Genomic DNA, 26,461 nt, shown 5'->3' with positions numbered 1-26,461 from the left:
CTACTTACTTCGCTCGTTTGAAATGACGAAGAAAATAACGGTATCTTATCGACATAGATCCATAAAGTATTTTCAAGATATTATAGTCGCAGAGGCGTCATCCTCGTTTCTTTAGTTTTATCGTACAAAGCCGAACCTCCGTTTCTTAGCTCGCGATATGCCGCTTCGAATCTTTTTCCTTGCACTTTGAACTCTCGCACGGACTCCAATCTACGAACAGATCCTCCAGAAAGCATCAGAGAGAAAGAGAAAGAGAGAGAGAGAGAGAGAGAGAGAGAGAGAGAGAGAGAAAGCAAGCGAGAAAAAGATAGAGGGAATCGCTTGCTCGTCTTTTCGCTTGCAACCACCCTCGTCTCTTCTTCTTCTCTTCCTCTCGGATTCCGCAAAGGATTAAACCTCATAAATTCCACGAAGCACTCAGTAGAATTATCGGTATGCCGCCTTACGTTCGCCTTCGCATCCACCTCTCTTCCTTCGCCCGGAGCTGTTGCCTTTTACGAACGAGTCGACAAACGAGAGCGATTTCTACGCGACTTTATACTCCTTCTACCATCTGCCATTCCTTTTGCTATCACTGCAAGTAGGTACTATTGAGAGAAAAAGAAAAGGAGAGGAAAAGAAAAATAGAGAAGGAGAGAGAGAGAGAGAGAGAGAGAGAGAGAGAGAGAGAGAGAGAAAGAGGTATGTAAGCACAAAAGCGAACGAGTTTTGCGATAAGCAACGTCTTCGATCGAACTTACTAGCGGAATATACCTCCATTCCTTTTTTCTCCCCCACCCCCTCCCACCTCCCCCCCCAATCACTAGAATGGTTGGACATTAAACCGATGACATTGTAAACGGCAATCGTTTTATATACCTAGTATAGATATATAAAATGAAACTTGAAATTATAGACTCATGATATGCTTTCGAAAGTAAAACGACGTGTGCTTTCATATAGAAAACGCGAACAAATTAACCGTGCCGTTGATTCGTGAGCCATCGAACGACGAAGGGGTGAGCGTGGTAATGTTGCCAAATAAATTATCGAAAGCTCTGCGACTGACGATAGCGAAAATAACGCGGTTAATCGCGGATCATTATTATCGTACGGTTCACCGATTCTTCGCCGCAATGTATGTATGTATGTATGTATGTTTGCATGTATGTATGTATGCATGTATGTATATATGTATGTATGTATATATGCATGTATGACGACGTATAAGTATTTATATAAATTATATAGGTATACATATTATATAGGTATATATGTGTTTATACATATATATATATATATATATATATATATATATATATATGTATGTACATATTATATGTATTATTTATCGTGCCGTCACATTTCTCGTATGCTATTTCAATGACAATGTTTCCATAGGCTGAATAATATTAATTAAAGGAAATGTGAATTTTACGAGCTAACATAAATCATTAAATGAAACGAAAGAATCCTAATGAATACATATTTATATCAGAATTAACAGTCTCAAATAATATTTATTTGTTTGTTAAATTCATATTTACCGTTAAATGAACTCTTTCCAAAATTGAATTCTTTGCGAAAATCGTTTATAATATACTACATTACATTATAAAGTATTTGGACATTTTTTTATTTCTACAAAATATAATGGAAAATAAATAGCTCTCTAGAAAGACGTGTCTAGTTATTCGTTTTTTAATTTTTTCACAATGATTATTATAAGCCCGTTATTTTCTATTAAGAAATAAAAATCCATGGTAGATATTTTCAACGACCTACAATCTCTGTACGGTAATTTCGAGAGAAAAACCAACGTTGGACCTTAGAGGAAAACGTACCACGTGGCTCATGTAATTTCACTCTTGAGAGAGGCCGGTCAAAGGACGAGAGAACGGTACCGTACGCAAGGGAAAAGAAAAGAAACGAGAACAGAGAGGAGGAATAGGTACGCACGACCGACCTTGGGATTGAATTCGCGCACACTTGAACATTATATACGTATACGGAAAGAATGAACCCTAAGACCAACCTAACTATTGAGCGTCTACCTAATCGAGCCTGACTAATTAGAAAGCCGTTGGCTTCTAATGGAGTTGGCCATTGAAATTAGAAAATGCGGGATTGGTCTGAAAGTAAGCATATGGTGAATTTTAACGAAACGAAAAAAGTATGAAAGTAAAATAAATGAATAAGAGTGCGAGAGAGATTGAGAGAAAGAGAGAGAGAGAGGGGGGGGGAGAAAGAAAGATGGAAAAGAGATAAAGAGAACTCGTTAAAACCAAGAGTCGATCGTTCGTTCGGCGATTTTCTTTGACCCTGGCAATTCGGGTAAGTCGTAGGACGTAGGACAAGCATAGTTATCGAAAGTACGATCCCAGAAACTCTACGGAGCGTTAATCGAATCAACGACTTTCCGTTTGTCGATTCATCGATGTCTTTGTCAAGTTGGTGGACGATCGAAGGAAAGCTTCCCCCGTAGACTCCTTGACGCGATGGTTGAAAGTACTTTGCTTGCGGAAGGAATTGAAAATCATAAGACCCTCGGGGAAGAGAGAACAGAAGGAGGACCATTTTCTTCGACTGGCTCTCTTTCGAGAATATCGATTCGTTGAAAAAGAAAAAACTCTTTCTACGAGTTCGGTAGATAGATGTGCTTGTGAATATGTGTGAACAAGTCGAAAAGAAAGAACTAAGGGCGCGAAACAAGGGGTTGATGAGTGATAAAAGGAGATAAGAGAAAGGGAGATAAGAAGTAAAGAAAGTAGAGAAGGAATGACTCGCGATGGTAGTTAAAGGTGCAAGGAGTTCTATAACGAGGAAAGAGAGAATGAGAGAAAGCTTCAGGCTGTGGTATATCTGCATGGTTGGGAGGAGTCACGCAACGACGTGAACGACGTCGACGACAACGACGACGACAACGACGACGACAACGACGACGACAACAACAACGTCGACAGCAGGCTAAAGCGTTCAATGCTGCTGCTGCTGCTGCTGCTGCTGCTGCTGCTGCTGCTATTGCTGCGAAGACGGTTTACGGGTGGTGGAAAGATGTGAGCCGAGGGGACAGCTAAAAGAAAGGGTACCGGAAGAAGATAGAGAGGGTGAGCAAGAGACACGGACCCTCAAGCTGCAGGGCTTGATTGTGTACCGGAGACAGTGCTTTTGAAGGAGGCAGGAGAACCCTCTCAGACTACCATCGGAGTCGAGTGAGTCTCCTGTGACCCCCGCAATGAGACTGTGTCGACTGCGCGACTACCTGCTGTTACATACAAGCTTCTCTCTCTCTGTCTCTCTCTCGCTCGCTCTCTCTCTCTCTTATTCCTATCTCTGTTTCTCTCTTCCTCCCTTTAACACATATATGAGAATATTACGTAGTATAAACATAAACATACGTCTCTACGTTTCGTCGTATTCGACCTTTCGCACATTTCTATATCTGTATATATGTATATATGTATGTATATGTATGTCCCTTACATGTTGGATCTTTCCATCAACAAATGTTTCTCGTCTTAATCTTTGCTCCTCTCAACGTTGTCTTATTCAAGATGCTTTCATGAATGTAAATTAAGAAATAAATTAACGCTATCGTTTATTCGTATAACGCTCTTCTACTATTCTCGCTCTCGTGTCTCACACTAATCGCTCATGTACACGTCGTCTACTCATGACATGATCCTTCTCTATCCCGATTCTATCGATCTTTCGACATACTCGATGCTTGTAGCATTAGGTACGATATCGACGAAAAATCGTTCGACCATGGGAATCGATTCTAATTCGGTACATTCGCATCTGTTAGCGAAAGAAACAAGTAGCCGTTTAAAATCCATTACATGCGGAATCGTAAGTTTAATTGTACTTAGCTTAATCCCTACACTGTATGCCACTTAAACCCCTTTAAATATACGCGAGCACGTTAGGCTTTTTATGTTTCTTACGTTTTAATGGAAAACGTAACGCACAATAAATATTTCTCAATGAACATTTCGAAAATTCAAATTCGTTTAAGTTAATTCTTTAAAAAGTGTCTTTCGATTTTAATAAATTTTATTCTACGCGACACTCTATCTAACAATTATTATTATTATTATTATTATTATTATTATTATTATTATTATTATTATTATTATTATTATTATTATTATTATTATTATTATTATTAGTATAGGGGTATTATTATAGAATGAATATGAGAAAAGATCTCTACGTATATCTAGATTAAAATATCGGGTTGCAAAATAGTTTTTATCGTAAAAGACGAATGAGATGCGTACGTAGAAAGTAGAAAAGAGTATAACGTACTCGTACGTACGATGGTTGCTATTTTTTGTCTTTTTTTTTCCAACTGTTCTTAATCCGTTCTTTGTTGGTATCGCAAAATTTTTGTCATGCTAGCACACGCATTTTTATAACATATATATATATATATATATATATATATTCTATATATATATATTCTTTTTTCTTCTATTAACGTCACTGAATAACTGAAAACAAATTATATATAATAATACCATACAAATCTGTCCATTTTCAATTTCTCCAAAATTTCAAATAATTCTAAAAATGAATTGTTTATTGGCAAACAATTTTTCATTGTAACTGAATGTAAAAAATGATGACGTACCTTGAGTAAATATTAATTACTTATAAATGAAATAATCTCAGGATTACCTATTTCGACTAAAATTTGAACAATAAACAACGGAGGAATTTCTTTTTTTGTTGGCTTTGTTTTATTTTATGTTTCAATTTTTTTTTTTTTTCTTTTTTTTTTTCATATTTTTATATCTTTTCTTTTTTTCATTTTGTGTAAAGATAATAACGATGGGAATAACAGAAAAAGAATAACAATGGATGAAGAAAAAATCCGTATGCAGTTGGCTCGATTTACCATAAAAATCAAACGTGCCGTTCGTACATAGATAAAGTTGCTAGGCATTTCTAATTTGCAATAGCAATAAGTTTAACCTCGGCAGCTCGTTCGTTATTCCGCTTTCGATCGTTCTCTTTCCTCTTCGCTTGTCTCGCCGCTCTTTAACCCGTTTTTACTTTCCTCCATGGATCTCGTTAGGTTTTTTTATTTGATCGTTTTGTTTCCCTTCCCTCTATCTGTCTCTCTCTCTCTCTCTCTTTCTCTCTCTCTCCCTTTTTCTCTCCCTCTCCCTATCCCTCTTTCCCTCTCCTTTTTCTCTTTCCCTATCTTTTTTTTCTCTCGCACGAACTCATCCGGATTCTATCGAACCGTTTCCAGCTTTGCCCGGAGGAACAGGAGTTTTTGACATAGACCGTTTTGTTTGCGGATAATTTCACGGTGACTCTGGTTTCTCGTGAAAACGCTCCAATTAAAACTTCTCCTTTCGTTGTCGAAAACGTGACAGTACGATTTATAAAAAATTTTATGGCTTCCAGGGATTGTGTATTATCATTGTGGTTTCAAAAAAAAAAAAAAATAAAAGAAAAAAAGAAAGTTATTCAGTCAGTAGAGGAAAAGTAAGAAAAAGGTGGATTATCCGTCGTTGTTAGTAGTAGATAATAGTTATGGCTTAGGGGTTTCGAATTTCGAAGCCTTACATTGACGGTATCGTCTATCGAACATCCATTATAACTATCTACATACGTATATCCATCCTGTGACCAACATCAAGACTCTAATGGACGCCTACGCATATTTGTTTTCTTTTTTTCCTTTTTTTTTTTTTTTTTTCATTTTTTTTCATTTTTTTTCTTCCTTTCTCTCCACGTCGTTCTAATACCATTCATCATCGATGTCCACGCAAAGAGTATCTACTGAAAATAAACGTATGCCAACCGCGATATTCAATCAACCATCGATCAATCGAACTTTTCTAGTGAACTTTTAATGACGCGTTATTCAAAGATCCTACAGGTAGTTCAACCATTCGATTCTTTTGAAAAAGACATTTTCATCTATAATACGTTAGCTATCTTAGATATTTTTCGAAAATGGATAATGTAGATATATACGTTTGTAGATGTGTAAGTAGTTATCGTCGAGCACGCTACATGAAAATTTTATTAAAACGTAAAGGATCGAACGAGGTCACTTGTGATTCTTACAAATATTTTTGTCAAACGAAACGAGTCTTTCATTGCAACGTATATGCAAGTGTAAGAAATCTCGATTACAACGACATGAATACCAATAAGTATCGTATAATATGCGCTCGCCATTACGACGAACAAAGTCGTAAGAAGTAGATTAAGGTGACGGACTCGAAGGTGGAAACTGTCGACAGCGATGGAGGAAGACCAGCTACGGAAAGGACGAAGTAGTGGAAAATTTTTCATTGGTGTCAAAAGTTCGGAGTCCTGAAAGTTTAATTCCGAGTTCTCTTCTGCCATGTCTCACTCTCCACTTCTCTCTCTTTCTCTCTCTCTTTCTCTCCCCCTCTCTCCTCCTAGTCTTCCTTTCTCATCCTTCTTCCATGCGCGAACCTCGACGCCGCTTGAATGGAAAATCCTTCTTCTCCCTCCGTCTGTCTTCCTTCGCAGAGAGCTACCACCTTTTTCACCCCAACACTGCGTACTTTTTCACCCTTCTTCTCACGCCGTCACGAAGAAAGACGTTCCTTTTCCGTTCTGTTTGCGATTAAATTCGATGGAAAACCATCGATAGGAGAAGTCAATTCACCTGCGAAAAAACTTAGCTAACTTACTACAGGTATTGTATTTAATCGTTATAAATATAACGTTATAAATATAAACGAAATATATATATATATTCATTTATAACGTGTATCAATTTTCTATTCGGGGCAAATATTTCTTTATTAGTTATTCGAAAACTAATCGCGAAAGATTCGCGTCGTTTCGAAACGACTACGAATCGGGGAGAAGTTTGTATCGTAATTGATACGAAAGTACTGTATAACATAATTCTTCGATGGTCTTGTTAGTCGAAAAAAACTAGTGTTCTTTTTTTTTGGTTTTATGTGGGGCGAGAGCCGGATGTTTTGCAGCGATACGTCACGCTTGTTGCCACGAATGTTAGTACTCGTTTAAAACGCATTAAGGGTGAAACGAAGTTAGAAGTTCGGCAAGTTCCCACCATCTCTTTTATACTCTCGTTGTTCTTACATCACTTGCTTTTCGATCATCGTTGAAATTCTCTATGTAAGACGATAATTTTTCTTACCATCGATCTCCTTTTTCTTTTATTGTTACAGTGAGACCTTTGAGCGTGAGTATACTTAGCAGCGAGCACGCACCACTCAGCGCAGATCGGAAATACAATATCAGTTGTATGACAGTCGGTTCAAGGCCACCGGCTAAATTATCCTGGTACATGGATCACAAAAAGATGGAAAATTATACGGAGAAGGTGAGCTTTTTTCTTTCATTTTCTCTCTCTCTCTCTCTCTCTCTCTCTCTCTCTCTCTCTACCTATCGATCTATCTATCTATCTATCTATTTATCTATCTATTTATCTATTTATGTCTTTATTCCTATCTTTCTTTCCATTTTTTTTGCATCTTCAAATACTATTAAGGTAACATCTTCGAATTATTAGCTCTCTCCTTGCATTTTTATTTCACATCAAGCCTGGCATATTGTACGATATATGTAGAGGAGTAGAAAACGAAGCGGGTAAAGAGGCACGTTTTGGCGTAAAACATTTCCGAGCTGTGAAAGAAAGGTTACGACCCACATTCAACGCGCTCGTCATCATTTTCTCCTTACGAACATTCCAAAGGTACAAGGAGAACGATCGTACCGTAAAGCGAAGGGGAACTTCGAATAGGGCCAAAGTTCGAATGCGCGCGCGTACACTATCGCTTCTCGAGACGGCCAAAAAACGTTCGGTCGACGAACGAACGAAACATGAATTCTACCCTCGATCGTTCTCCACGAAATCACAGGCATTAGCAAGCTGGGTATCGGTATTTGCATCGTCGCCATTAAGAACTCCCTCCAACACGCCATGCTGCAATTACTGAATAGAAACGATGTTTTCGCGATCTATCCTCCTCCATTTGTCTTATTCTCTTTCTTTTCTCTTGCCATTAACGTGACCTACCTCTCGAGACAGCTTTGATCGTTGTTACACTTAGAAAAATAGAAAAAATAAGAGATGGAACATAACACAATGAATCTCTTAAAAGTAACATAAATGAGATTTCATACGAGTGATCGATTCTTTTTCTTTTGTCTTCCTCTTTTTCTCCCGTTTCTCTTCGTTAAAAAGACTCGTTGATTTTTATTTCGATTAAATGACGAGAATTCGATTCGTTGTAAACTAACCCATACATTGACCTGATCCGTCGTATCGCATCATAATATCTGACTGTAGGAACAAGTTGATAGCGATAGGGAATTATACCGATGGCACGTTCACAATCGATAGTGAGTCGAACGAAACGTGTCCGCATAGTTGGCAGAGGCAGCCAGGTGATTCGACTTTCTCGATTTATGGCCGGTCGTACGCGCGAATTTCGCTTCAATTTCAACCTGAAATTCCTATCGCGCGAATTGTAAAAGCTCGATTCGTTCGATAGATGCCAGAGATCGCGTACGATCGATAGATTTTACTTCCATTGAGCATGCGTTCGTTTCGAGTGAGAGATTTGTAAGTAAGACAACAAGGAAGTATCGATATCGTTATAGCAAAAATTCAATCGAATAATCGTACCATTTATTATTTGCTTAGTTGTATATTTCTTTTACCTTTTCTTTTTTTTTTTTTTTTTTTATTGGATACCATTCTGGCAAAACAATTCTCTAATTACGGTATTAAGATGATTACTAGATTTAGGATTACTCGCAAGAATTATTCACAAGAGGGCAAATGATAAACGCCTCCTTGGCCAACTTCGTCCGGTCATTAAGACTTATCGCCGGATTAACGCTTGGCTTATAAGCCGTGTAAAGTCCGAATCGGCCTTCCTTCCCTACGTTATCTTTCACAAAGTAATTATTCGACTTTGTTCGTTGTGCGTCAACGTATCTCATCTCTACCGGCCGTTTTTACCTTTCCCTTATCCTTCGTTTCCCTTTTTACTTCTATTTCCTTTCCTCCCTCGACTTTGTTACATATCACTGATATGTAATATATCATTGATATAAGCTCGATTTCATCACGAACTCGAGTCGATCGAGACGAAAGAATAAATTTCTTTCTTTTCTAATCGAGCAATACAAATTTCAATTTTTTTCATTATAAACAAAAAATATATTCATTGTCTCTTAGGTATCGGCCGATGGGAATATGACAAGTTCCATCTTTACCTTCAAGCCTACCCTAGACGATCACAACAAAATATTGGCCTGTAAATCTGAGAATAACAAGGTTCATAGTGGCGTCGTCGAGGACACCTGGAAACTAAACGTTTTCTGTAAGTATTCGTAAATGCGGATATATTTCTTTAAAAGATCTTTCTCATCGGTCTAACGACGATATTAATGTCGAGCGTACGAGAAAGAAAGGAGGGAAATAAAGGGGAAAAAAAGAAAACAAGAGAAAAAAAAGGAAAAAAGAGAGAGAGAGAGGGAGAGAGAGAGAGTAGAAAGAGGGAGGAAAAAAAAAGTAAACGAGAAGCATATTTTTCATATACTAATGGATATGAGTACGCTCGGGACAACATCTCTCGGCAAAGCAACTAACATTGCAGAAATCCGTGTTTGCGTTCGGTCGACATTTCGTCCGAGATACGTGTTTCTACGTATCTCTATATATGCTTTACCTGCTATATGCGTGTGTATAACTACACGACAGTTCTATCTATCTACGTACGTACGCACGCATAGAGACGCAAAATGTATCTAGATATCAACGAGGTAAACGAGTTAAAAGCGTTGCATGGCAGTTCGAAACGAGGTCGTCGATATAGATTACGTCGAGCTAACGGGAATGTAATCGCAATAACGAGACGTCAACGAGACCCGAAATGGAATGGCCGATGCGCTTCGATTTATTCGGGACTTGTCGCAATTCGTCGCGATACAAAGATCACTCGTTCGCTACAAGTAATGACGGCTTCGAGCGCTCTGTCATTCACTCTATCTACCGTTATCACGTTTTGAAAAAGAATTCTTTTAACGCTAGATAAATCGTCGAACATTATCGAATCTTAATCAAAGGATAAAAATGGGAAAATGCTTTTTGACGTGAATCTTAATATCTATTAAATATTAAAAATTGATTTTCTTTTTTATTTATCACATAAGTATTTAGATATACTTATCGTAGAAAATATAAGGAATAATTTAGTGGGATACATGATAAAAGTTTCTGGGCTTGTGTGATTTTGCGATATCTGAAAAAAAAAAGGAGAAAAAAAAGAAAGAAAAAAAAAAAAGAAATGAAAAATAAGAAAGTTGATCTAAAAAAGAAGATCTCAAAAAAAGTATAGATAATTGATTTAAATAAAAGACAAATCATAAGAAATTTTCTTAAGAAAATTGTAATTAAAATCTACAAGGAATTTAAATGAAATTAAATTATGAAAAATGATAAAATAAAATGAATTTATTAGAGACATTATCTGTTTTAATTTAATCGCGAGATTTTCCTTTGACAAAATAATGAAAGAAGAAATTTCTATTTCCTTGATATATCACATCGTACATGATATAATTACAAATTCTCGATGTAACGCTTTGTTACCTCGTTATACTCGAATATGTACAAGTAGAAATGTGTAAGCAGCTTAAGACAATCACATTGACAATTACATTGAATTTTTTCTTTTTTTTTTTTTTTTTTTTTCTTTTTTTTTCTTTTCAGTCGTTCCTACCTTACAGTTGGAGCTTGGTACCAACATGAATCCCGACGACATAGAGGAAGGCGACGATGTCTACTTTGAATGTAAGGTTCATGCGAATCCCTGGGCTTACAAAGTCGTCTGGAAGCACAACGTAAGTCGATCCCACGGGAATTTGTTTCTATCTTATCGTATAGACCAATGCAAACGTACATACATATAAACGTATGCATAACAGTCATATAGTTCTAGAATAGAATAGACATTTAGCTCTTTACGACAAGTAAAGATTTAACAATGAACCCTTTTAACTCGTTTATTTTTTCCTCTTTTTCTTTTCTTTTTTTTTTTTCTTTTCTTCTTCTTTTTTCAATTTTTTATATCTTCTCTCAAAATCAAAAGAACTTCTTTATAGTTATATTTTTACATATCTTTTCTTTATACGTACGTTCGATATACGTAATATGGTCTACATACACAATTATCCACATCATTATACTATCTTTCTCTTTGTCCTTTGCTCTTTACCATCTACCTTTTTTATTTTTTTCTTTCTCCTTTACCCCGTCGTTATTCACTGCCTCTCTTAATCTTGAACTTCGGTTTTAACTACGCGCCTATCTATTTTCCTTTGTCATAGTCTTCACGTTCGGTTACGAAAGCTCTTCTATATGTAACTACGATCCTAGAGAAATTCTCTTAGAAAATGTAATCCTTCGTACCTTCGAGAATATGAGCGAATGAGACAAAGATAGATAGATAGTAAAGGTGAGAGAGAGAAAGAGAGAGAGAGAGAGAGAGAGAGAGAGAGAGAGAGAGAGAAAGCTTTGTCACGAAAATGATCTTAGTCTTCTATTCGATGTTACGCGTGCCTCCTTCGCTTTCCACTTCGTCGCATTGCTCCGACCCATTTTCCTCTCTTAGACTGTTCCATTCGTCCTCGTATCCGCTTCTGCGCTTCTTACCACGTTGCTTTTCGCGAAAAGCGTACCCTACTCTCGATACTTTTCCTCGCAGATTTCCGATCTAATCTCGATGTCAATGCTTCGTTCCAGGGCAACGTCATTCAGAACAACGCGAAGAACGGCGTGATAGTGCAACAATACGATCTCGCTCTAAGAAAAGTCAATCGTTCCCAGGCCGGAAATTACACCTGCGTCGCTAGCAACGTCGAGGGCGATGGTTATAGCAATATCGTCGAGCTCAAAATCATGTGTGAGTTTTTCTTGTTCTTTTATTTTTGTCTTTTTTTTGTTTTTCCTTTTTCCCTTTCTTTTCACATTTTCTTTCTTTTCTCTTGCACGCGTAGCACGAAAAATGAAAGGAAAAAAATACAATGAGAGAAAGAGAGAAAGAGAGAGAGAGAGAGAGAGAGATGAAATTACCATGGTGTCGTTCACAATGTTTCGATCCATTTTAATGAAATAAAATGAAATTGTTGGAAATAGTTGTATTTTATTAACGAACATTTAATACAATCTGTAATGGTCATATTTCATTTATGTGTTCTTAACTTTCTCTTGTAACTGGAAAAATTGTTTGTAACATATCTGACGTAATACTATCGGTAACAGTTCGAATTCTACTCGAGGTCTATCTTCTTGAATATTATTAACTTTTGTTCGATAAATTTTAGTATTAATCAATTTCCAAATGAAGAAGTTAAATCGGGTGAGCACATTGGCCATAATCTTTGCGAATTTCTGACTATCTACCTACTAGGGAAGATTTCATTCAGGTGGTCTTGTACATTGATTGCAAAATGGGAGAAAAACACAAAGGTACGAAAAATTCCATTGTCCATTAATTGCGGCCCCAGAAAGTGTTATAACATATCGAGATAACCATTACCAATAATCGTTTTTTCTGCGAACAAGAAAGGACCGTATACTCGACTCTACGTGAAGTCCAATCTATTTTTTTTTTTTTTTTAACTTATCTCTTTTATCTCATAGAAACGAGAATTATTTACGTTTTCACCAAAATGGATCGAAACTTTATAGACACCATATATATAATCAAATAGTTCATTGTTTGTAATTTAAGATTATTTGCTATTTTTTCTTATGAAGATATATGTATTGCGCCTAAAAACAGGCAATACATCGTACTTCGCCGATAATTAAAGCCCCTGTATTTAGATACATGAACTCTTCACTACACTCATGTATGTATATAGAAATATTTTGCCTACTATAAGGGGTTATGTTTGGAATTAATATTGGTATTAAGGAGAGTATAAATGATCTATTCCGTTAATGTTAAATTTACTAACTTTATGACCCATTTTCTCAAAAACTATTGCATACAATTTAATGAAACTTTGGCAGGTCACTTATATATATATATATATATGAACTTATTCCTTGAACTTAATTAATTTACGTATGATAGGAATTAAAATAGAATTTTTTTTCATATAACTTTTTTACATCTCTCCCCACAATTTTTGAAAAATTTTATTGGAAATTTACATACTATTTTTATCATTCTAGAAATATAGTATCAAGAGAATATTATAAATGAACTGTAAGAAAATAAAGAGTCAACTGTTATATAGTCTCTAATAAAAAACGAGTCATTTATTTAATAAAAAGAAGTTTTTCAGAAATTGTAATTAAAAAGTAATTTAAATAAAAACTCGATTTTTCGGAAAAAAAATGGGGAAAATCGCGTGCATGCTTTAAATAGAAAATTCAACAATGATGACAATTCTAACAACGTATCAAGCAGAAATACCATTATAATTAAAGATGAATCATACGATTTTGTAGATTTTCTTAATAGATCTTCTAAACATCAGTCCCATAGTTCTTGATAATTTATGTAATCAGAAAATAACCAATTAAATAAAATAATATTAAATATTTTTTCCAATCAACAAAAATAAATGGATCATTCATACATCAAATTAAATAACATATTTCAAATATTATTTTCACATAAAGAAAAAAATTAAAAAAAAAAAAAAAAAAAAACTAATAACTTTCAAGAGAAAATGGTCATTTATACTCGCCTTAAGAATTACAGACCCATCATTTTCGATTAATTTTGTAGAAATATTCATCTCTCATTTAACGAACCTATTCAATTTTCGTCTTTCATATCATACTTCCATTAGTTTTGCAAAAATGCTTCTTTTCACAGATACATATATATATATATTTTTGGTATTTATATATATATATATATATATATATATCAAAAATAATAATTAATTATTTACGTACGCATTTCTCAAAAAAGTGAGAGAACGCGTTAGCGAGAGTCACTAACGTACAATGTTGGCCGCAAGCGGTAAAGTCACCCAGTCGAAAAGTCGTTACGGTTATTCGTTAAAAACACGATGACGAGCGGTGAATTCGCGAACGGTAGGTGGAAGAAAGGAAGGAAAAACAAAAAAAAAAAAAAGAACAACAAAAAAAAAATAAAGCGATCGCGAGAGCAAACCGACCAACTCTCGAAAGCCCGTCCTGCTGGCTGCCGTACGTACACGAAAAATGGCAAAACTATTGGAACGAGCCGGGGAATAACGCCCATCGATCTTCCCTTCGAAAGCGCGCGAAAGCGTGGTCACTCGGCCACGCGTCGTCCTTTTCGCAGTTTTAATAAATGCGCGTAAACTGTACTCGCAGTGGTCCCTCTTTAACGTATCGCGTCTCGATTTTTCTTTCGGCTCTTTTCCAAGGACAATACATAGTAGTGTCTGACAGTAAAATAGAAGAAGAGTTGAGAAAAAAAAAAAAGGGAAAAGAAGAAAAAAAGAAAAAAAAAAAGAACAAGAAAAAAAGAAAAAAGAGAGGGGGGAAAAAGGAACGTAGAAAGGGAAAAAAAGGAACGTAGAAAGGGAAAAAATGTCAGAAGAAAGGAAATATGGTGAGGCGGGGGATTTGGTTTTTTTCTTTTCGCAGACAAGCCAATCTGCGTGGCCGAACAAAAGCGCATATATGGAGTGGCACGTCACGAGGACGCCGGGGTGGTCTGCAGGGTCGAAGCGTATCCACCTCCCGAAAGCTTTCGGTGGGCCTTCAACAATACCGAGGAGATGGTCGACGTGCCCCAGGCGCGTTACAAGAACTCCACTCGACACACCCAAAGCGTCCTCACATACAGACCGGTCACGGAAATGGACTATGGCACTGTGCTTTGTTGGGCAAGCAACACTGCCGGCCAGCAGAAGAATGCTTGCATATTTCACATCATACCCGCGGGTACGTACATTCCTACCTAACTCATATACGTACTTACATAAGTGTGCATCATGCTCGGCCCCTATCTTCTCGAGCCACTCGTAAGACGAATCTACAGTTTCACGAGGAAAAGTTATGGCAACACTCGAAACATTCGCTCATTCGCGAAACCTCGCGGCAAAGCGTCACGTTCCGCGGAGATTATTCCAGAAAAGTTTACTTTTAAATATCGCACGTTTTTCTTTTTTCATAATCTCCCTTGAGTCCGTATGAAAAATTTACTTATCGTTCATTTCCATTTATCGTTAATATTATAATATAGGAATAAAGAAATATTTAATCATTTTCCTTTCTGATCATCAGGAAAACCAGAATCTCCTTACAATTGCACACTGACCAATCAAACAACCCAATCACTTTCGGTGGAATGCACCGCTGGTTTCGATGGTGGTCAACCGCAACATTTCTTTCTAGAGGTGTTCGATCAAGAAACGGGTATTCTACAAGCGAATGTTACCAGGGATAACCCTCAATTTACTGTACAAGGGTTGGAACCGGGCAAAGTTCTTAACATGATATTGTACGCCGTGAATGCGAAAGGAAGGAGCGAACTGATCTTGCTCGAAGGTTTTACTTTAAAAGTGGCCGAGAAGCAGACCGGTAAGTTACTTCGGAAGCTTTTGCTATTAACATTAGAGACCTTAATCGAGAGATAATGAGTAAGGAGTTTTGAATAGGACTCGTTGTAGGAAAATTGAGCAGCTTAACGACGAGTAATGAAATTTCTTTGAACGAGATTCTACCAGAGGAAGAGATAAAGACTAGTAAAGATAGAGAGAACAAGAGAGAGAAAGAGAGAGAGAGAGAGAGAAATTGTGGAAGGTTTTACGAGAAACAACTATAATCGGTTGCAAAATCGAACACAATTTACATGTAGACCAAGTTCTAAGTACTTGAGAAAATAGAGCACCGAGTCGATCTCTTGCTTGCATTCATCCAGTGGATTACCGGCCAGTGGAATTCTCGTCGTCGGTGTACAAATCTAAGCTACATAGGCTATACGAACTACGGTACGAGCGAGGATCCACTGCCGGCGGATATACTCGGTAGCTCGTATATATCGGCTCCGAGACGAATTTACAAGTGAAATTGCTCTTGGTCAGTTTCCCGAGCGTTGAGATGCGATTCAGCCAAGTGCCTGAGAGACTGTACGCGCGTGCGCATACTCGCATGAGCCAGTTTCCTCGCACCTTTATCCATAGACACCTTTATGATATCGCATCGATATATTCATGACTCTCGATGTTCTCTCTGTCTATCTTCGATTAGATATCTATACTTGTATATACGTGAATATATATATATATATATATATATATATATATATATATATGTATATATATGTATATATATATATACTTAAACCCAAGAGAACCATTCAAAAATCGATCAATTTTATGCGAGCGTGCACAAAAGTTGAGGATAAAACTTTAATAAAATTTCCTAACTGTCGACATCAAGTCATACAAAATTTCGCATTATTCCGCTTGATAAAATATCTTAAACGAAAATATATATCTTTCAGAATCATTTTCCTTTATCATTTATATATATTCTTCTTTTTTTTTTGTTTCTTTTTCTTTATTTTTTCCATCCTCTTCCCTTTATCCTTTTTTTAATCCAATAAAAAGCTACAAATTTGATTACATCGTCATTTAATAACTTTAGCAGAATCTTCGCTCCAGGGGATTCGTTAAACTGGAAAAATTTAACGATCGATCGATCGTACCCGAAACCTTAAGAATCTTCAAATGTATTTCTTTTTTCTGGTTCACCCTCGTAGATGTACGTAAAATGTGGAATACCTCGTAACTATCTTATTATCGCTTCGATCGTTACGGCTTAATGCGTCGTATCGTTATCGTATTCTCACTCTTCGTGAAAAGATCCTATTAAAAGGGCCGCACTTTTAAGGAAAAATGGAAAAAAGAAAAAAAAAAAAAGAAAGAAAGAAAAAAGAAAAGAATGAAAGTATGATCGCGAACGAACCTACAGTTAACCTACAGTTTTTGAACACCGATTAAGAATCATCGATAATAAACGAGACGAAACGAGATGATTGACCTCTTAACTTACGATTTCATTAAAATTCATTGTCTATTTAATTTTGTTAAAGACGTTGATCGCCGTTAATAGTGTCCCTAATTTGTTAATTAAAACTCATTAAGTAATACGTTCGAATAAGCTTAAGCCGTCGTTGTGCGTTTTAAAAAATAAAATGGCACAATGCTCGCATTAATGAACATAAAAATATTTAGATCGAAACAAATTAGGAAAAAAAAAACAAAAAAACCAGGAAAAAGAAAAATGTATATCTGTAAGAATTAGATCGTAAGAATTTCCAAAGACGTACTTGCACGAGAGCAGTGCGCGTTTTGTTTACAGGTACTCCGGTGCCGTTCGAAATAACACCTCTGTTAGCTGGTCTTATCGGTGTAGTTAGTGCCATGCTTTTAGTTACCGGGACAATTTTAGCAGCACTCAAAGTACGAAGCGAGAGACGAGCTCAGAGACCAGGTGATTTGCCCTTGAAAAAAGCTACAGCACCCAGTTCCGAGGATCTTTACGATGCAGATGATAGAAATCCAGACGTCGTGCCAACTAATAAAGGTATGCATATATGTATGTTTTCTTTAACCATGTCTCTATTTATATGCGTGTTTATGTACATACGTAAATACCTATATTTTGCTTAGGCAAATAATATTCGTAGATCGATCGATAATCGGTATATATCAAATCATAAAGGGCCTACTCATTCTACTTGCTCGGATTTTCAACTAGTACATCATTTATTTGATACATCGTACGCATAGCTTATATCCTAACTTCCTAAATCATAAGCTGTATACGGACTTCCAGAGCTCATTATAGTTTCTCGGTAATAGATTTATATCGAAGAGGAAAGCTTGAACTTTAGATCATTATGGCTTTCTAGAGGATTATAGTTTTCAACAAATAATGTAAAAAAAGGAATAAGTAGAAAATGTGTCTTATGACATAATCAATATTAATAAAGAAAATGAAGAATGTTTGCTATCTTCGATCTATTAAGGATATTTTATATATAATAAAAAGATTAAAAATGAAATATTGTTATCTAATTGGAATAAAAGATTCAGATTATCAATTGACTGGATCAACCTCGGGTACACCATTGGCAACGCAAGATACACCGGATGGTTTACCACCATCTTCACTTCCAACGCAACAGAACAATCATCTTCAAGGACTTACTGGTTACAACGAATACAACAATTATCCAACCTTACCGGTAAGTATTGTTAAATATATTTTCCTACTTAATAATGTAAACGATACTTTATTACAATATTAAACAACTATATACAATCTTTGCAATCCAGATTTTATCTTTTAAGAATCTTAATATTTCGGAATTCTCGAGAGCCACGTCCTCTCTAGTCGAGTTTCCATTGAAGACACAAATACCCCGATGTTTTCTGTTAAAGCGTTTTCAGTGTCTAAAAATGATCTATCCATTTCGCATTTGTGTAAAAAAATAACTTTAGGTCATTAAAAGATAATAATTAATTGGCTATTAAAATACGATTCGAGTTTTTAGTTAATTAATTGGAATAAACGCAAAAAAAAAAAAAGAAGAACCGAATTCGTTAGTAATATAATATAAAAGTATTCATATATTCTCGATAATACATATCAGTAACGATCGATAAGTATCTTTTTCAAAGAATAAACATTTTAAAAACGAAGTTTCTCTTAATAAAAGCAGAGACCTCGAATGTGAATCTTTTTTTCCAGAAAGAGAGAAAGAGAGAGAGAGAGAGAGAGAGAGAGAGAGAGAGAGAGAGAGAGAGAGAGAGATGAATAATGATCACTTATAAAGAAAATATGAAATTGAATATTTTGAAAACGAAATTCGTAGTTTTTGTATATATCACGACTTAACTAAATTTTATTCGATCCTCCAAAAATCCGGTTCGTTTATTTTTTCTTATTGCCGACTAATCGATCCTAACTTTCCTCTTCCAATTTCGCGGCAAATTAATCGCGGCGAGCGTCTGCGATATGGATTACAAAAAAAAAAGAATCGAAAGAGAAAGAAATAGAGAGAGAGAGAGAGAGAGAGAGAGAGAGAGAGAGAGGGAGAGAGAGAGATGAAATTCCGTAGACGAAAACTTTGATTATGCTTCGATAATTTCCTTGTTTTGTTCGTATCGACCGACCTTCTCCATTTTCCATTGGGCGCTCGAATTTCTTGCTTATTCGGGATGAGAACGAACGAACAAACTCTAGCAAGCTGTTCCGCTAGGTAGGTTGGTAGGTAGCTGCTTCGAGAAGAATTCCAGAAGTCTGGAATTTCGAAAGTGGACGCTCATTAGCAGGAAAGTTTCTCTTCTTTGCTTCGAATCCAAGTCCTTGGCGGAACTGTCGAAAATAATCGTATCTTTCGGGGATTATCATGGCGGACTTCGGATGAACTTTCGAGAAAATACTATCATCTATAAGGGAAAAAGAAAAAGGGGAAAGAGGAAAAAAAAAGAAAGAAAAAAGAAAAAGGATAAAGAAAGTACTCATTGGTAGACGTTTGAAGGTAAAGTGCAGATATACGTATTCTTGCGCTCGACTTTCTTTTTCTCTCACGGTTATCCAAATTATTCCGATCTTTATCTTTTTTCCCGTACGTATAAACGGGATCATTCTTTTTCCATTCCTTTTCATTATATTATATTATCTAACATTTTAAAATAAATGAGATAATCGGATAATTGTGTAATGCGATACCATATGAAAAAATTTTCTTTTACACGTCAGAAATTGATTATTAAGGAAAGGAAAGATAACGAAAAGAAGATAAGATAAATTAGAGATTTAATCTGTAATTTATATCTATATTTATATTTATAGTTATCCGGGGAAGTGACGTATGCAGAACTTTGCTTGGCGAGGCCAACCACCCTATCGACTTTGGGAACAGACACGAAGCTAGTGAATTTAGGAAGCGTTACCGGTCTCGGAGGTCTTCAGGGATATGGAAGCGGTGTTATCGTCGGCGGAAAGTCGTACGCAAAGGAGGCCACGGTATACGCTTGCATAGACCACAGCGCGAGGCCACCGAAAATAGACACGGTGAAGAGTACATCTTCATGCGGTAGTACGCCGCTCTCGACGATGAGCGGACTTCTGCATGATTCGACGGTGACCGGAATGACTGGTATCACCGGATTGACCGGTACTACGAGCAAGCATCCGGCAAGGGAAGTCGTCACCGTTCGCACGCCACTTATTTCGAGCCAGGAAAGCTGCGTATAGGGACGCGATTCCGACGCGCTCGGCGTTAACGAATATTACGTCTGATATGGCCGCGTCGCATCCCACGCCAATGAGTCTCCTCCGAACCAGGAGCCGTTCAAATACATACCGCAAATTGCTACAACAGGTATGCCAGTAGCCAACCACACGACACATCTTCTTATATTCTTATTACTCGTATTTTTTCTCCGTGCGTCGCCTAAAATTCATTCCCAGCTCTTTCTTAACAGAGAACGATTTTATCCCCATCCGATCTTTCCCTTCCCATTCTTCTTCTGATTCTAATATCTTCGGCATTATGACAATGACAATGACGACGACGACGACGACGACGACGACAATGACAACGATAATGACGACGATGATGACAAAAAACAAATCTATTTCACGTTACATCGATCCCAAGATTCTTTAATAATCTTGCGTGCCTAATGTACACGCCTATTAGCATAGGTACATACTTATGTCTCTTTGCCTAAATTAATTAATTAAAAAAAAAAAAAAAAAGAAAAAAAAAAGCGAGATATAAATACTACGGAGAAATGTTGATAAGAAGATGATTTTTAGATCGGCTTCTCGTACAATTTTCACGAGAGATCAAAGCCCGTTTTTTGCGCGACTCGATATGCTTTTTTCGTTTTCGCCGCAACAACGAGGTCGATGACGACAACGACGACGACGACTTAGACTATTACAACTACGACTATGACTACGACTACGACTACGACTACGACTACGACTACGACGATTAAAATAACTATAGTCGCCCTTCATTGGACGCGGAAAAAACGCGATATTTGAAATTTGCGGACGGACGTGCTGTCCTATCGACTGATGACGAACGCGCACAACGTCGAAACTGGCACGGAAGCGACGCGGTCGTTCGCACGATAGATACCTATATATGTATGTATCTATATAAATGGTATATGCAGAGATGAATTTTCTTATTTGGAACATTTTGCGATCGGTAAAACTCGGCGCCGTATGTTACGACGTGTATCGTACGCACGAACGTTAACGGGTGTCCATTATCGTACGAATCTATCAATCTTTTTCCGCGTATATCCAAACGCGAATTTTGTAAATACCTTGTACATAACGATGCGACGAGTGAGGGGATGAAAGAAAAGTTTAATTGTATGACGAATAACAAAGACAAGGACGAAGGACTGTCGTCGATATGGTTCTCTTCGCGACAAGACAAATATGGACGAATGTAATAACACGTCGCGATCCGATGCAAATTGGTACGTTGGAAATTTTTCCATGACAATAATTTCTTTTCGTCGATCACTCTTAACACATTGTCCAACTCATATCCGCATGTTTCTACGCGTTTCTCAATGCCGCTCGTTACGTTTACTCCGATCGACTTATTTCTCGATCGATCATTAAATTTTTACACACTCGAATCTCAATCGACTTCGTTAGATAAAAAAAGAAAAATAAGAAAAAAAAAAAAAAAGAAAAAAGAAGAAGGAAAAAGGAAAACGAAAAAAAAAAGAAGAAAGAAAAGGTAAGAAAGATTTGCTCTTTCACCAACTCTCTCGACTGCTCGCGACTGAATTACGTCAATGTACACAAACGATATTCGTATAGTGCGAAAAGGACGTCGAAACGAGGACAAGTTCCTTCGTTTTATTCACCTTTATCCATTGTAATATATATTCTCCTCCGATGTACAGCGCCGATATTTTTTCAAAGTGCGCGTAAGCGATACCTCCGCGCGATGTGAATTGAGCAAAGAGGCGATAATTACGGAAAGAAAACGAGTGTATAATTAATAAACGTTCGAAGTAAATTTAAGCAGAGCAAATATAAAGATATATTATATATATATATATATATAAATATAAATATAAATAAATATATATATATATATATATGTATATGTATATATATATATATATATATATATATATATATATATATGTATGTATGTACATGTATGTACGAATGTGCGCGCGCGTGTGTGTGTGCGTGTATGCGAGTATGTATGTATACATGAAAAGCAAATGCGAAATTATATTATCGGTGGAGTGCCGATCCTTCCGACGTATAATTCAAAATACATGTACTGCTGGTATTGAAGATTAAGTGAAACATCGATTTTACTTAAAAGCTCGTTTCGTATAATAATCATGTTATTCTCATTTTCTTCCATCTCGAAGTTTCGCCGAAATAATCGGAGAGATATGCGATTATTGATTTATTGAATTATTTTGTCCAACTATTCATCAGGATAATCGGTGCTCCACTATATACATATATATTTATTCCACGTGCGTGCGAATGCACGAAAGACTATCGAGATATTTGCGAGCGAGTACGAGCCAGTACGAAGGCAACAAAGTATAACGAGTTTATCTTCGCCAGTTTTTATATTTTTCATTCGACATCGATACCTCGTAATTTTTTTTCCGTCGGCCTCTTTTTAATGATAATATCATCGTACGCTTACTGCAAAGCTTCGAACTTTTGAATACGTCTATCTTTAGAATTCGATTAGTTCGATTAATTCGAGTTTGAATTCTTCGAATAGTTTTTATCGACTCGTCCGAAGAATCGATCTCGTTATTTCTTTTTCTTTTTTTCTTTTTCTTTCTTTCTTTTATTTTCTTTTCTTCTCCCCCATAGGATAAATCATTTAACGTGTATCATTATCGCTATGCGCAATATGGAAAGGGAACAAGGCGAAAATATTTTTCATCGTAACTTGTCACAAACATTTCAATATTTTTGGTTTACCGCGATAGATCGTAGGAACAAGAAGGAAACCGATGAATATGCAATGTAATGCGGAGTTAGTGTGCATACAGTTTAAAAGGGATCAAGAAAATACACGAGATGACAACCTACCCACGTACATCACTAAATTTCGTTTCATTGCCTTTTATCTGGGAATAATTTTAATACTAAAATATTATTCCTCTTAACGCTCAAAAAACACTTTGAATATTCCGGACTCCTTTATCGTTGTTCGGACTATGAAAAGGAAACGCTGAATATGCAATTCAAAGAAAGCCGATGTGTACGTCTGCATGCGCGCTTGCGAAAAATATAGAGGGAGAAAAGGAAAAAGATAGAACGAGATACATAAAGAGAAAGAAAAAAAGAGAGAAAGAGAGAGAGAGAGAGAGATAACGAGAGAGAGAGAGAGAGAGAGAGAGAGAGAGAAACTAAGGTAAAGATCGAAAGATTGCTACGTGTAAAAATGATTTTAAATGACGTTACACTTACATAGGTATATGCATACTGCACGTATAAATACATATAGTTAAACTAGATATTGAACATTAGATTTAAAAATAATTACTATGCGCTGTTAGTCCCTGTGAAAATGGCTGGGAATTATTAAAGGTCGAAGAGATATGAGAAACTCGGCCGCTAACGTCCCAACTATATTTCTCGGAGTTGAAAGTTCCAGAAATAGAGTCACTAGGTCGGCGAAACCAGGCTTCATTCGCTTTTTCATCTCATCAATGTACTCAACGAGAGATTGATTTCAAAAGAGATCACCGGTCCTGAACAGCCGTAACCCATTTGCCAAATCATTTTGGATTTAAAGGTCAATTTCGAAGAACGCTTATGAATTTCTACGTAAATACCTATGAATATGTGGCATACTGCACAAAATCGTAACTCGCGGAATCGTAAAAAAAAAGTGACAATACTTACCTGACAGTTGTTGATACAGGCGGATAATTGTGTTTCTTCTCTCTTCGTCCGTCTCTTTATCTTTCTCTCTCTCTCTCTCTCTCCCTCCCTCGTTTTCTTTTTTTTTTCTTTTCGTTCTGTCTATCTTCTTTTTGTTTTTGCGCGAATTCGCGTTATGAATGCGATCATTTGTGTCCTTCAGTTTTTGTTCCTGCGTTTCTAGGATTTATACGAATCGAAAGAGATCCTATAATATGTTACACTTTTTTGTAACATCCACGGACGAGTATTATTATTCTCTCTAACAAACTACATTTCCACGGAGCGTGTTTGTCACGATGTTATCATTACTATTATTCATCCTTATCGTATGTCACACACTGTCGTCCTTAAATTAATAATTTTTCTACGCGAAAGCTGTGCGCAACGGCATAGATTTTTTATATAATTATACGTCAAAGTTCGTCTACGAAGCGAAGACGCGTGCATGAGTGCGTGAGTGTATGTGTGAGAATGAGAGAGAGAGAGAGAGAGAGAGAGAGAGAGAGAGAGAGAGAGAGAGAGAGAGAAAGAGAGAGAGAAAGAGAGAGAGAGAGAGAGAGAGAGAGAGAGATAACTGGTAAAAGAAGAAAAATAAAAAAAAATAGTCGTTCGAAACGTGCGTCCACGCACGAAATTTTGCGCTTCCGTTTACGTTTCCCAATGTCCGAATTGAACTCTCGACGAGTGAAACGTACGTGCGCTGAAAATTGAAATTACGACGACCATATTATGTGTATTTACAATAATTATAGATCTCTCTCTATAAATATATACACATCAGCATAATCCGAATAAACGTGTTGATATGAAAAGCCATGTTGATCATCGCGGTTTAGCTATCGGCCGCTTTTGCAATGACGGATATATCAAACATGCTTTTAATTTTGTCTATATAGATCACTTTAATTAATTTCCAATTATTTCAGTAGTTTGATCCTAAAATGCAAAATCGGCCGTTGGCTTAACATAGCTTATTTCTTTTTACCTATACTCACAGCTTTAACTTTTCACATAATGTCTACTTGAAGGCTAAATATTTCTTATTACGTCTAGAGCTGCAAATACGCGGACGGCCATCGCAGGACAACACACATCGGTAGGTAAGTATATTCTTACGACGTGGGGGATCTTTTTATGAGTTGCGAAAGGAGGACGGCTAGAATAATGTCTCTATTTTGCCTACGATCGCAATTGGCAACGCAAGGCGATCAATGAAAACACCTGGAACATTCTACGAAATCGAAGTAATGTAGAGAGAAAGAATATTGAAAGAGGGAAAGTACTGTCGATACACCGTGTAAGGTCGTTGCACCGATCCGTGCACGGACAAGAAATTGTAGAAGAAATAATACAAAGAGGAGGTACGGTCAAACGAGGCTATTTGAAGCGTTCATGGTTAAAAGTGTAAGGCGATATGAATATGGGAAAGGGCACTGTTATGGAAATGTGGATTTTTAAAAGAACCACGAGAGAAAATACGAGAGACGATAGTAGGCGAACGAGAAGGAGGGAAGGTACGAAAAAGGGCGTACTTTTAGAGTCTTGTGAATTTTTCACAAGGATAATACGGCTCAGGGTAGATCCTGCTATTAGGCGAAAGGAAGGACAAATTTTCTTTTCTTCTCGACGCTATACGCAGCAAACGAAACGATTCAGGTCGAAAAGGAAGACGGTAAAGCTTTACCTCGACCTTTACTTATACCATTGTCCTTACGTATACCATATCCATCTGTCAACCTTCGTCGATGTTAAAAAAGCAAAGCAAAAGGAATATATCGTGAACACACTTTTTATTTTTCTCTCTCCTTACTAACCCCACTCTAACCTCCACACCACCCCCATAATCGTTCAATTTATATAGCGCTAAGTGGAGCCGCTTCTTCCCCGTCCGATCACCATTACTCAAAGTAAGCGAAGGAGCTTTTTCTTTTAGTGCCAAAGCAGATATCGATAGGTAGAACCTTCCTTCGGGTAATTAAGTGCTTTCCAACCATTAGTCAAGCTAAAGCCTCCCTCACGCTCGATCCTCGATAACGAAGACGGCAGCACTCGTGATCTAATCGTACTTTAATTACACAGAATTCGAGTAACAATTGAAGCCGTTTCATACTACTGACTGACTAACTAGATATATCTTATGAGTCTTCTATTTCCTCTCTGCATCGTGAAAGCAATAAACCAATGATTATATATAATACAAAGCAATTCGAAAACTACAAAAAATAAACTACAATGAACGAATATAAAAGAACGTATGTATTTACGTAACTACGCGTTTTCGTTATCCGTCACCATCAACCTTCTCCTTCTTCTCGTTATAAGTGGATTCGTGAAAATCAAACTTTTTCCAAGATAATGATAAATCGATCGACCCTACGATAAATTATCGTCGAAAGTTAGCCGCCAACGAGAACGAGAGGATGACGGGACGGACCGATGACTCTCTTTGGGACCTCTTTCTCTTCGTAGCCTAAAACCGTCGTTCCGGTTCCGTCGATAATGTTA

At 36.8% G+C, this 26,461-nt stretch overlaps 1 protein-coding gene across 11 annotated transcripts in view; it reads left to right on the top strand.

Moving 5' to 3' along the window:
• Positions 1-24,768, top strand: part of LOC124432930 (synaptogenesis protein syg-2-like) — a 179,233-nt gene extending 154,465 nt beyond the window's left edge. For 9 of the 11 annotated variants that reach the window (XM_046982276.1, XM_046982277.1, XM_046982275.1 and 6 more), the window contains 9 exons: positions 7,179-7,333; positions 9,200-9,344; positions 10,736-10,866; positions 11,768-11,927; positions 14,624-14,923; positions 15,266-15,562; positions 17,330-17,572; positions 18,079-18,236; positions 19,850-24,768. In XM_046982276.1, the coding sequence (XP_046838232.1) occupies positions 7,179-7,333; positions 9,200-9,344; positions 10,736-10,866; positions 11,768-11,927; positions 14,624-14,923; positions 15,266-15,562; positions 17,330-17,572; positions 18,079-18,236; positions 19,850-20,254 (1,994 nt within the window). In that variant the 3' untranslated portion in view covers positions 20,255-24,768. The remainder of the gene's footprint in view (positions 1-7,178; positions 7,334-9,199; positions 9,345-10,735; positions 10,867-11,767; positions 11,928-14,623; positions 14,924-15,265; positions 15,563-17,329; positions 17,573-18,078; positions 18,237-19,849) is intronic. The other 2 variants (XM_046982281.1, XM_046982282.1) reach the window with 2 other exon arrangements.
• The last annotated feature ends 1,693 nt before the right edge of the window (positions 24,769-26,461 follow it).

This window comes from Vespa crabro, chromosome 2 (assembly GCF_910589235.1).
Source record: "Vespa crabro chromosome 2, iyVesCrab1.2, whole genome shotgun sequence".
In the NCBI taxonomy this organism is placed as follows: domain Eukaryota; kingdom Metazoa; phylum Arthropoda; class Insecta; order Hymenoptera; family Vespidae; genus Vespa; species Vespa crabro.
The sequence above is the reverse complement of the archived record's forward strand: the minus strand, read 5'-3'. Positions and strand labels throughout refer to the sequence as shown.